Here is a 13,447-nt window from a genome sequence, read left to right on the forward strand (position 1 = left end):
CTATTTTAAGGAAAGATGTCTAATCCCCCCCCCCCCGAAAGGAAGAATTATCACTATCATCTGTTACAGTAGTTGTATGTTCATGTTTGCAATGGCTGCCAAGAGTGATACATATCTGGATAAGGATGATGAAGATAACGTTAGGAGCTACGATTTATGTAGAGTTAGAGGTGCATTTAGGGTTCAAGTCAGAGGTTCAGGTTAGGGTTGGAGTTGGGTGTAAGGTTGCCAAAGTGATTGACATTTGCCCCTCACAAGGGACCCGGGAGATAGGGATTCTTATGATCCTCACTTAATAGAAAGGAAACTGACTGAGGACCGGGGAGATTATAAACCTTGCCCAGGTTTATACAGCTAACAATTTTCTGAGGCAGAATTTGAAATCTCATCTTGCTGAGTGCTTTATTAACTCTTCTACCTAGTTACTGGTAAACAGTTGGGATTTTTTACTTTAAAAAATTATGTACTTTAAGCTGCTTCTTCTGCTTTTTATTTTTTGGTAGATAGCACTGGAAATTCTCCATAGATTTAAATATATATATATATATACGCATATATTATATATAATACATATATTATATATATGTGTATATATAATACATATATTATATATGTATGTATATATAAAATATATGTATATATTTATAAATATATATCTATTTATATCCATATGTTGCTCTTCCTTTATAGCTAATTTCCTTGACGATATGCCTTTACAAAGTTTGGGAAAGTTGAATGTGAACCACAAGAAGGAAGACAGTGTGATTGCAGCGCGCACACCTCGACCAAAGGTCTTGCAATGTAAATGCCACTATTACTGTCCCGAAGACTCCGTGAACAATACTTGCAGGTTGGTGGTTTAAGCAGTTTAAATATAGATCTTTAACAGTAGTAGCGCACTAATTTAGAGACCCTAGAGTACAGCATTCAGAGCATTGACTCTGGAGTCAGAGGACAGGGGTCTAAATCTTTGGGCAAGCCAGTTAACCTCCCTGTACCTTAGTGTCCTCATCTGTAAAATGAAGAGGTTGGATTAGACCTCTGAGGACCCCCCCCCCCCGGCTCTAAATCTGTGATTCTCTTTTTCTGTTACAAATACAAGAAAAAAAGCCTTTCATCTTTCTGTGGAATTAATGATTATTATATGGTGTAAATCAGAAAATCCTACATAAGAGTTTAAAATTTACCCTAGCTATGTTAATTTATTTCTCAATAGATTTCAGTCAGAAATTTGGAAACCAGAACTTAAAAGTCAGATTCATTATGTATGAGAAATCAGAATTTTGACCCTGAAAAGCCAAGATCATTTACCACCGTACTGAAATTATAATCACGTCACAGTCATGTAACAGCCATAAAATGGAAAAATATGTTGGTTATATTTTGGTCTTGTGCTGGCCAGAGTGGCCCACTTCAATCCAAGGTCACTTAAATTCATCAGCTCTCACTGCCACGTTTTCCGACAATGTTCAATACTTTTAACAGTAGTAGCTGCACTGAAGTTGTATTGTCCGGCACTGTGTTCTGACATCCTTCTAACCACCTTTACTTACCTTTGCTATTTAAAAACAAGATTATTGCAATATAGACCAAACATTTAGATCCTTCTTCGACTGGAACCATTTTTGTCTAAGTGTCTATTCAGTAAAAGAAGCTTTAATACTTTTAGAATTTTTGTTTTCAACACATTGGCATGCTAACACATCAGTTTAGAGGAAGGGTTCTTAATTGTTTTGTCTCATGGAGTCCTTTGACAGTCTGGTGAACCCTATCTACCTCTTCTTAGAATATTGTATTTAAATGTTTAAAATAAATATGTATGATTATATCAGAAACCAATTATATTAAAATAAAGATTCAATTTTCCCCCTATAAGGCCATGGACTCCCTGAAATCTATCTACAAACCCGTTAGTGGTAGTCCCCAAGTTCAGAATCTTTGGTTTAGAGAGAATTCCCAAGTGAAGCTGATTAGCTCTCATGGTGGAACTTGAAGTAATGAATGAGCCCCCCCCTTTCTCTTCAATCACTTTCCCCCTCTAAAAGATAATGTCTGTTCTTCAGTAGACCCCATTGGTTTGGTTTGGTTTTGTTTTTGTTATTTTTGTTTTTGTTTCGTTTTTAAGAACAGGAATGAGTTGCTTTCATAAGGAGGAATGTTTCCAAGATGGAAATATATTTTATATTTTCCACATATTTACCTAGGAAGATTTCCTCTTATAGCAAAATTTGATGTTCAATCAGGGCGGTAGTGTTTCAAGTACAGAAAGCCTTTCCCTGCTGTGACTTGTGCTTTTGGATGGTTAGGCAAGGAGGGGATGAGCATGTGTTGGGAAAAAGGGTTTTTCAAAAAAGTCTGGCCATGTGTGGAAATGTTTAAATAATGTTGTTTCATTCAACCTAAAGCTTAAAATAGCAATATCTAAATTAACTTTGTGTCACAGGATATGTTGGTAGGCATTTAATAAGTATTGTTTGATAATGGCTGCTTACATATCCCTTGGAAATAAGTTTTGTAAATCTAGATCGGACACAAATACCTTTTCTTTTTTTTTTTAAGTTCTATTTGAGTTCCAAAATCTCTGTCCCTCCTGTTCTCCCCCATCATTGAGCTAGGCAAGCAATATGATATCAGTTTTAGATGTGAACACATGCAAAACATATTTCCATATTAACCAGGTTGCAAAAGTATAAAATAAAAAGCAAGAGATATAAATGGAAACAAGTATGTTTCAGGCTTCGCTCAGAATTCGTCAGTTCTTTCTCTGGAGGTAGATAGCATTTTTCCCCATGGGTTCTTTGAATTTGTTTTGGGTCACTGCATTGATTAGCTGAGTCTTTCACAGTTTGTCATTCTTCCAGTGATGCTGTTTCTGTGTCCAATGTTCTCCTGGTTCTGTTCATATAAGACTTCTCAGGTATTTCTAAAACCATTTTGCTTGTCATTTCTTATAGAGCAGTGTTTTTCCATCACAGTCTTGTCCCACAACTTGTTCAGCCGTTCTCCAATAGATGGGTACCCCTTCAATATCCAATTCTTTGCCACCACAAAAAGAGCTGCTATAAATATTTAGGTACATATAGGTCCTTTCCCCTTTCTTTAATTTCTTTGCCATACAGACATAGTAGTGATATTGCTGGACCAAAGGTTATGCATAGTTTTATAGCCCTTTGAACGTAGTTCCAAATTGTTCTCCAGAACGGTTGGATCAGTTCACAACTCCACCGGCAGTGTATTACTGTCTCTGTTTTTCCACATCCCCTTCAGCATTTGTCATTTGTCCTTTGCTGTAATGTTAGTGAATCTGGTAGAGATGAGGTTGGTACCTCAGAGTCATTTTAATTTGTATTTCTATAATCAGTGGTGATTTAGATCATTGTTTTATGTTACTATTGATAGCTTTGATTTCTTTCTGAAAATTGCTTGTTCATATCCTTTGATCACTCATCAGTCGGGGAATGGCCGTTATTTTTATCAATTTGGCTCAGTTCCCTACGTATTTGAGAAATGAGGCTTTTATCAGAGAAACTTGTAAAAATTTTTCCTCAGTTTCCTACTTAACTTCTAATTTTGACTGCATTGGTTTTATTTGTGCCCCAAATTTTGAATTTCATGTAATTGAACTTACCCATTTTATTTCCTGTTATCATCTCTATCTCTTTTTTTGGGTCATAAACACTTCACTTTTCCATAGATTTGACAAGTAAAATTTTCCAAGTTCCCCTAATTTGCTTCTAATATCTCTTTTATGTGTAAACGATGCACTTATTTTGACCTTATCTTGATATATAGTGTAAGATGTTGGTCTATGCCTGGTTTCTGTCAAACTATTCTCCAGTTTCCCCAGCGATTTTTGTCAAGTAGTGAGTTCTTTCCCCAAAAGTTTGGATCTTTGGATTTATTGAACACTAGGTTATTATAGTAATTCATGACTGTTTTGATGATTATTGCTTTGTAATATAGTTTGAAATCTGGAGCTGCTAGGCTGCCTTCTTCATTTTTTTTTTTCATTGATTCTCTTGTTCTTAAACTTTCTTCTTTCAGATGAATTTTATTATTATTTTTCTAGTTTTATAAAATAGTTCTTTGGTAGTTTGATTGCTCTGACACTGAATAAGAAAAGTAATTTAGATAGAATTGTCATTTTTGTTATATTGGTCCAGCCTCCTCATGAGCAGTGAATATTTTTCCAGTTGTTCATATCTGTTTTTATTTGTGTGAAAAGTATTTTGAAATTGTGTTCATATAGTCCCCTCATTTTATCTTAGCTGGTAGACGGACACGTATTTTATATTGTTTGCGTTATTATAAATGGAATTTCCCTTGCTTTCTCTTCCTGCTAGGTTTTATTTTCAATATACAGAAATGCTGTTGATTTCTGTTAGTTTGTTTTGTATACTGCAACTTTGCTTAAGTTGATTTTTTTCAACGTTTTTTTTAGTTGATTCTCTGTGGTTCTCTTAGTATATAATCCTGTCATCTACCAAAAAATGATTATTTTATTTCCCCATTGCCTATTGTTAATCTTTTAATTTCTTTTTCTCGTCTTATTGACAGAGCTAGCATTTCTGTACGATATTGAGCGATAGAGCTACTAATGAATATTCTTGATTAACCCCTGATCTTGTTGGGAAGACTTATAGATTATCCCCATTCCAGATAATGCTTGTTCTTGATTTTAGATGGATGCTGCCTATCATTTTTAAAAAGGCTTTATTTATTCCTGTGTATTTTAGTGTTTTTAACAGGAATGGGTATTTTATCTTATCAAAAGTGGTTTTTTTTTTTGACTCTATTTGATGTAGTCATATAATTTTTGTTATTTTTGTTGTTGATAATAGCCGATTATGTTAATACTTTTCCTGATATTAAACCAGTCCTGCATTCCTGGTATAAATCCCACCTGGTCATAGTATATGATCTTTGAGATTTATTGCTGTAATCTCCTTGCTAGTATTTTACGTAAAAGTTTTGCATAGATATTCATTAGGGAAATTGGTCTGTAGTTTTTCTTCTCTGTTTTTGCTCTTCCTGGTTTTTTGGGTATCCAAACAGTGTTCGTGTCATAAAAGGAATTTGGTAGGGCTCCTTCTTTACCTATTTTCCCCAGTACTTTATAGAGTACTGGGATTGATTGTTTCTTAAATGTTTGGTAGAATTCATTTTTAAATCCATTCTGGGTCCTGGAGATTTCTTCCTAGGTATCTCATTTATGGGTTGTTGAATTTCTTTTTCTAAGATAAGGTTATTTAAATTTTAAATTTTTTATTTTATCTTCTGTTAGTCTAAGCAATTTATATTTTTGTAAGTATCCATCCCCATCACTTAGGTTGTCAGTTTTATTAGCCTAGAGTTGGGCACAGATTGCTTTAATTTCATCTTCATTGATGTTACATTCACCCTTTTCATTTTTCTTTCTGGTAATTTGATTTCCTTCTTTCTTAAAGATAAAATTAACCAATGGGTTATCTTTTTATTTTGTTTTTTTTCCCCATAAATCCAGCTACTATTTTTACTTATTAGTTAATGGTCTTTTTCCCTTTCCAATCTCTTAATTTCTACTTTGATTTTCAGGATTTCTATCTTGGCGTTTAATTGGGGATTTTTTATTTATTCTTTTCTAAGTTTTTTTTTTTTTTTTTTTTTTTTAGGCAATGGGGTTAAGTGACTTGCCCAGGGTCACACAGCTTGTAATTGTCTTGAGGCCGGATTTGAACTCAGGTCCTCCTGAATCCAGGGTCGGTGCTCTATCCACTGTGTCACCTAGCTGCCCCTTCTAGTTTTTTTTTTTTAAATTGCATGCCCAATTCATTGATCTGTTCTTTAAATCTTTTATTGATGTATGAATTTGGAAATATAAAATTTCCCCTAAGTGCTACTTTGGCTATATCCCTCAAATTTTGATATGTTGTCTTGTTGTCATCTTCTTTAATGGATTGTTGGCTTTTTTCCTATGATTTGTTCTTCATCCCATTCATTCATTGGGATTAGATTATTTAGTTTCCAGTTCTTAAAAAAAATCGCCCTACATTGAAAAGAATTTTTATTGCATTATGGTCTGAAAAGGGTGCATTTAATATTGCAGCTTTTTTTGTATCTGTTTGTGAACTTTGTAATGCCCTAATTCCTAATACATAGTCAGTTAGTATTTGTGAAAGTGCCATGTACAGCTGGGAAAAAGGATACTGCTTTTCTTCCTCATTCATTCTCCAGGGGTGCATCATATCTAACTATTAAAAAATTCTATTGGTCTCCTTAGCTTCTTTTTCATTTATTTTATAGTTGGAGTTATCTAGCTCTGAGGGAGGAAAATTGAGGTCCTTCACCAGTATAATTTCACTGTCTTATTCCTCTTGTAGCTCATTTAACTTTTCCTCTAAGAATATGGATGCTATGCCATTTGATGCATATATATTTAGTAGGGATATGATTTCACTGTTAATAGTGCCTTTTACCAAGATGGAGGTTCCTTGTTTATCTCTTTTAGTGTTAGGTCCACATGTATATATACACGTATATTCCAAGGTCAGATATCAAGTCCTATTTGCTCACTCCCATATAAACTCAAAGTCAAAGAATCAGGCTGATTATTTCCATAGTTATTGCCCTTGACTCAAACTTATGCTGTGGCTTTCAGGAAAGGACTGCATATATCATATGCCAGTTTTGAGAGTCACCATGGTGGTGATGCGTGATGAATGATGAGCTTGGCATCTGGAAGACCTGAGTTTGAGTCTTCCTGTAACTGTATTAGCTAGTTAAAGCAAGTCACTTAACAGTTAAGTGCCCCAGGCAAATCTTTATAACTAGAAATTGTAGAAGAGTTGTCAGTCTGAATAGTAGGGGAAGTTTCCACCCTGGGATTTTCATATATTGGTGAAAGAATAAGTCCCCTCTCTGAGTTGCTCCCACCCCAGTGGAAAATGTTCAGTACCTTGAAGAAAAGTGGGAAATCCAGAAAGTAGCATTTATTTGGATTCTTCTGTGTTGCAGGTTAATAGGATTCAGTTTTTTCCCCTTATGTTCTTTAATTTTTCTTGCTTTCCTGTTTACACAGAAATCGAATTGAATCAGCATGGAATCCCCCCCCCCCCCGCCAAGAATTTATAGTATAGGCTGCCAGCAGAGGTTCTTGTTCTCCCCAGCAATCTTCATGAATTGGACCTTGGTTTCACAAAGACATTTATCACTGGCCCCATTGCACCGTCTGTTAGGATGTTTGACCTCTGCTGTTGTAGTATTTATAAATGGAGGTATTACAGGACACCTCAGGTTTGCAAGCCAAGTAAACAATTCTAAAGCCTGTTGATGGTAACTCAAGGGCTAATGAATCATTGAACATCACTATCAGTAATACGAAAAAGACAAATCGCAGCATTTCATAATTTCATCTCTGTAGCACTAACCTTTCAAGTCTCCACTGCCGTGGCCATCTTTGGGCACTGTATGTAAAGGCAAAAGATGAAACGGATGAAGCTTTATATCTTACAGAACACAGCAGTGTTGCTGTATAGTTTTCAAATCCCACATGCTTTATATTCTATGGATTTATCTTCTGCACTGCCAGAGGATGAGAAATTCACTGTTTATAAATGAACACAAACAGCACTCCTCCCTCTCCTTTCAGTCCCAGGAGGGTCTTTTGTCCATCATTTTTTCCTCTCTTTTCTAATCTCCTACCCTCTGGTGAGAGCAGCTTGGGGGCTCAGTGGAGAGGCATTCCTCTACTTGAGTTCAAATTCCGCCTCAGACACTTTCCAGGTGTGTGAGCCTAGGCAAGTTACTTCATCCTGTTTGCCTCCGTTTCTTCATCTGTAAAATTATCTGGAGAAGGAAATGGCAAACCACTCCAGCATCTTTCCCAAGAAAACCTCAAAGGGGTCATGAACTGTGAGACATGACGGAAAAATGACACGGCGACAAACCTTCTGGTGAGGACCAGCTTTTCGCTTTTGAAGCAGCGGCTGCTGCCGCAGACGTAGTTGTCTCCTTGTCAAGTGTCAGAGCTACTTAGAAGCATTGATGGCAGATAAAGGAATGATTGTTGCCTCCTTTTCCAAAGCAAGGGCACTTCTCCAGCATAATTGTGCTCGAGGCGTTTATATACTCTGTGGTAAGCACTGAGACAAAAGCAAAATCATCCACGGCCTCAAAGAATTAACATTCTGCTAACAGAAGATAGCCCATAGAGGGAAGCCATGGTCAGAGAAGGGGAGTCACAGAGATTCTGATACAGCCACAGGGGACCGTTGTCCTTTTGTAGTAGCAATGCTGGTATTGATCTCAGTACTATTCCTGAGCAAGATATGAGAATAAAGGGGTACACAGAGAGATGGCAAGATGCCCTCCAAGGCCTTGCTCTCCTAGTTATATGGCTTCATGGAATATGAAATATGTTCTGGATCAACTAGATTCAGTGGCACGTGTGTGTGTGTGTGTGTGTGTGTGTGTGTGTGTGTGTGTATGAGAAAGGGGAGGGAGAGGTAAAGGGAACAATTATTGTATGCTCGTTTGTGATAGCTAAAGTTGTCCCCCTTGCATATCGAGAGACAGAGGGGCTATCCTTCCTTGGTACAATGCACTGATCTTGTTTGGAAGGGAAGTAGGTCAGAAACATTTCTCTGCCCCTTCCCCAACACATACTAGAACAACCTCATGTCCACATAAACATCTGTTTTTCCTTTCTGATCTTTAGCACGGATGGCTACTGTTTCACTATGATAGAAGAAGATGACTCTGGGATGCCTGTAGTCACTTCGGGATGTCTAGCATTAGAGGGCTCAGACTTCCAGTGCCGGGTAAGGGAATACATTGGATCCTACTTGGGTTTTTTTTTTTATTTATTTACCAGAGCTGTGATTTAATCAGTCAAATTACAAGCAAAAGAAGCAAGAAAATCTCATCTGCCAGGAACATAAAAACAAAATGGTTAGAAATCTCAGTGCGTTCTCAGTGATTTTCTGCTTTTACAAATAGATATTCCTGTTGCTTTCAGTGGAGTGAAACGCTTGCCTGTTCACTCCTTTATCATTCCTGTTTGTATTCTATTTTGGGTGAATGTATTCTGCCAACATTTCTCCTGAAGGTTCCACTAGGTCAGTTACGTAACTCCAAGTAAGTCTAGTCGTTCAGAATAGATTGTAAATAAAATAACTATATTATCCCCTCAAGTAAAATGTGAACACTTCACCAGAACATTGCGTGATGGCCTTTAATAGGAACTACAATTGTTATTACTTTAAAAAGGACTATTGTAATCCCAGATCGAATGGATTTGTTTACATAGTAAATAAATGCCAAAAAGGCCTCACTCAAGTTGGAAATTAAAGATCCTTGAATTTTAGAGGAAAATGTTAATTCATATTTGCATCTATATTTGGATTCTATTATAGGGCATTTTTATTCGTCACCAAAGGAGGTCAATTAAATGTTGTAAAGAAAGGAATGAATGCAATAAAGACCTTCACCCTACACTGCCTTCATTGAAAAATCAAGGTAAGAGGGAAGGAAGAATTCAGAGCCTGAACCATGCTCAAAACCATGTCCAAAACGGTAATAAGAAAATCCCTGCAGGTGTGAATGTTCTCAGAAGTTTGTTGCATTGCTGAGTAGGAGACAGAGAGATGAAGGGGTGAAAGTATTGTCCTGCAGACAGGCAGGCATGCGATTCACCTATCAAAGAAATTTATTTGCACGTTGCTCTGACTTTTCCCATTTCTCTAAGCTTCCTGCTCTATTTCTCCATCCCTCCACCAAGATTCCAGAAGCTTATAGCATGTAAAAATTTGAATTTTTAAGAGAAACGTTTTATAGTATTCCAGACTTGCAGCTAACTCAGGCATATGTGGATGGTTTTAAAACCATATTTCACACTAAAACTAACATTTACCTGCTATTGAATTTCATTTTTTCCATTAATAAACACCCCTGTTGAGGTAAAAATAAAAACTTCTATGACAGACATGCACATTCCAAGCAAAACTAAATCCTACATTGGCCATATCAAAAAGCGTGTGTCTCATTCCGCATCTTGGGGCGGATGGCTTAGTCCCTCGTGGACCTGCTGCAGTTAAAAGGAGGGGGGAAGAATAATTTATATTCAGATGATCATTTAGTACATTGAAAACAAATGGCTAGGGAAAAACTAAGTAATTTAGGTAGATAAATAGTGAATCAGCGACTAGGAATGCACAGGTTCCAAAACTACAATATAGAAAATGATTTCAGTTTCTTCTAACCTTTTCTTGTAATTCTACTAAAAAATAGTTGTACGTTAACTACTGAGCTACTATTCTTACTTGACTGGTGTGAGCAACTTTCAACATTCTATGTATTCATCAGAAAGGAAAATGAGTGCAGTCTAACAAATGCATTAAGTTCCTACTACGTGCAGGGTATGTAGCGTGTTCTCATACAAAAATAGTATCAGTGGAAAAGCAGGCTTTTACATTGGTACTGACTTGTGGTGGAAGGGCTCACATAGCTCAGTGAAACTGTGAGCTGTGCTGTGCACGGTTATCCAAGAGGGACAGGTCATAGTAAAGAGGTCTGTCCAAAAATAGTCCACCAGAGAAGGAAACGGCAAATCACTCCAGTATCTTTACCAAGAAAATGTCATGGAGAATATTAAAATGATAAAAGACGTGATGCCGGAAGATTAGTGCCTCGGTCGGCGTGGTACTAGGGAAGAGCAGAGGACGACGACAAGAAGCCCTGATACTAATGAATTGACAATTAGCTCAGCTGGGGATGTGTCTGGTGACGAGAGTCCAATGCTGTCAAGAGCAGTATTGCATAGGAACCTGGAATGTAAAGTCTGTGAATCAAGGTAAGATGATGTGGTCAGATCCACAGAAGGTGGAAAGATTAAACATCTTGGGTGTCAGTGAACTTAAAATGGATGGGAATGGGTCAGTTTAAATCAGGTGATCACTACATATACCAGCCTGGTTAAGAATCCCTTAGAAGAAATGGAGTAGCCCTCATAGTCAGTAAAAGGGTAAGAAAAGTAGTACAGTTGTGTTCATTTCACACACCAGCACAGTTAGGCTTAAGATTCTGCAAGCGAGGCTTTAGCAGTATGTGCACTGAGAATTACCAGAAGAGCTTTCAGAGAGGCAGAGAAACTAAAGACAAAATTGCCAACATTTGCTGGATTATGGAGAAAGCAGGGGAGTTACAGAACATCTAATTCTGCGTCATTGACTCCACTAAGGCCTTTGACTGTGGGGATCACAACAAAATGTGGCAAGTGCCTCAAAGAGATGGGAAGACCAGATCGTCTTACTTGTCTTCTTAGGAACCTCTGTGTGGGCCAGGAAGCACCAGTTAGAACTGAACTTGGAATGACTGATTGGTTCAAGATTGGGAAAGGAGTAAGACAAGGCTGTATGTTGTGTATATTGTCACCTTATTTATTTAACTTATATGCAGAGTATGTTGTGTGAAATGTCAGGCCGGACAAATCAAAGCCAGAATTACGGTTGGTGGGAGAATTATCAACAATCTCAGATATATAGATGATATTACTATGATGGGCAAAGTGAAGAAGAATTAAGAGACCTCGTGATGAGAGTGAATGAGGTGAATGTAAAAGCTGACATAAAACTTAACAGGAAAAAAACCCAACAGAACAAAGTTAAGATCTTGGTAACTGGTCCCATCACTTTCTGGTAAATAGAGGGAGAAGAAATGGAAGCAGTGTCAGATTTCACATTGTTGGGCTCAAAGATCACTGCAGACAGTGACTGTAGCCGTGAAATTAAAAGACACTTGCTCCTTGGAAGGAAGACTGGTGGATCTGGACAGCAGACTAAAAAAAAAGATCTGTATAGTCAAAGCTATGGATTTTCCAGTAGCAGTGAATGGCTGTGAGAGTGGAACTATAAGGAAAGCTGAGTGTTGCTTTCCTTTTGTGAAGCCACAAAAAATATTTCTAATGACAAATGCAAGTCTCCCAGTAGAGGCTTAAACAAACTCCACTCATATACTCTCGCCACGGCTGCTGTAACACAGAGAGAAGACTAATGTGGTAGCATCTGGTTCACTTTGAAAGATTAGCCTCCAAATCCTCCTTCCAGTCTAGCTCAGTGTTATGCCCCTGGTGTATATTTATTCCATTAAGTACTGAGTCACATTTCTGTCCAGAAAACTTTGACAACAATTATGATCTTTCCAGTTTCTAACCACACAGGGTTCTGAGGTGTAGAATATCTGTGTGAATGAGTGTGAAGAGTTGAGTTCTTTTACTCTTTATTTCTTTTGTTTCTATTTTTTTCTTTTTTACCATGAAATTAGCAATCATCAACAAATGCAAACATTATAGTGTATGTATAACGTGTGTGTATATATATGTATACACACATATACATAAACATATATGAAGAATTGAGTGGTATACAAAATCTTGAATTTCCATTCTATACAGTTTTTAAATTGCTTGCTAAATTTAACAGAGTACAAGCAGCATTTATGTCTTTATCTCCACCTTATGCAGCACCTGAATCTGCCGATCACAGCCTCAGCTCTTTGGCTATGTCGGTGATAGGGAATGATGTTCCAAAGATACATTTGTTTTTGGTGGTGTTTTTCTGAATGATCCGGAGTCATCATTTCCAGAATTTAACAAAGAGAGAGAACTTCCACACGCATTCACAGTAAAACAGAACACTTGATATTTGAGGAAACAAAAAAGCAATAGGCACAGATTGTGGTGTTGTTTTGGGAAATACAACTGACAGCGTTCCAAGAGATCTGCATTGACAGACTGTTCTTAGGGCCTAAAACCATGTTAGGTCCTCGGGAAATCTACTCTAATATAGTGAACGGCACCTCGATGGGGGCTTCTCCATCTCAGTCCACCGTATAGTTGGAGTGACAAGATAAGAGAAATATGCTACCACAGTAAGATGTGTCCATTTTCTGTATGGGTATCAAGTAGTATCTCCTTTCAAGGGCTACTGCCAGTGTCTTGAACGTTTACATTGTTAATGGCCGAAGAACAGACAATGGTAGATTCAAACATGGTGGGTGTGACCAACACAAACAATTGGTGGATATTGGCGTATTGGTGGATAGCACTGATTTATGAGAGAAGACAAGCAAAGTCATAGGGATAATGGGACAAGCAGTGTCAACTTGGTCTTGTGTTAAATTGGTTTTTTTTTTCCAAATGGATGACAGTAAAGCCCAAGCCCCTTAGGCGCTTTCTTATCTCATTGCTCTCATAAATCTGAAATGTGAACAGAGGAGTGCAAAAGAATAGAGGCCTCACAGTTTTCTCTATTCACCATTTGCACCGACAGGCAATGAGCCTGGGGATTTCCAGAAGACATTTCCTAATATTTGGTTGCAGCGAAACCCAGATTATTCTTTATTCACGTGTTGATCATGTGAAGTAATTGTGGTTTTGACTTCTTTGTATTTTGAACATGTGCTGTGTAATCTG

At 37.3% G+C, this 13,447-nt stretch overlaps 1 protein-coding gene across 1 annotated transcript in view; it reads left to right on the forward strand.

Moving 5' to 3' along the window:
* Positions 1 to 695: 695 nt before the first annotated feature.
* Positions 696 to 13,447, forward strand: part of LOC114052771 (bone morphogenetic protein receptor type-1B-like) — a 40,453-nt gene continuing 27,701 nt past the window's right edge. The window contains exons 1-3 of the mRNA XM_027875470.1: positions 696 to 850; positions 8,696 to 8,798; positions 9,393 to 9,495. Coding sequence (XP_027731271.1) covers positions 708 to 850; positions 8,696 to 8,798; positions 9,393 to 9,495 — 349 coding nt within the window. The 5' untranslated portion in view covers positions 696 to 707. The remainder of the gene's footprint in view (positions 851 to 8,695; positions 8,799 to 9,392; positions 9,496 to 13,447) is intronic.

This window comes from Vombatus ursinus, unplaced genomic scaffold (assembly GCF_900497805.2).
Source record: "Vombatus ursinus unplaced genomic scaffold, bare-nosed wombat genome assembly UNPS02003796.1, whole genome shotgun sequence".
Lineage (NCBI taxonomy): Eukaryota > Metazoa > Chordata > Mammalia > Diprotodontia > Vombatidae > Vombatus > Vombatus ursinus.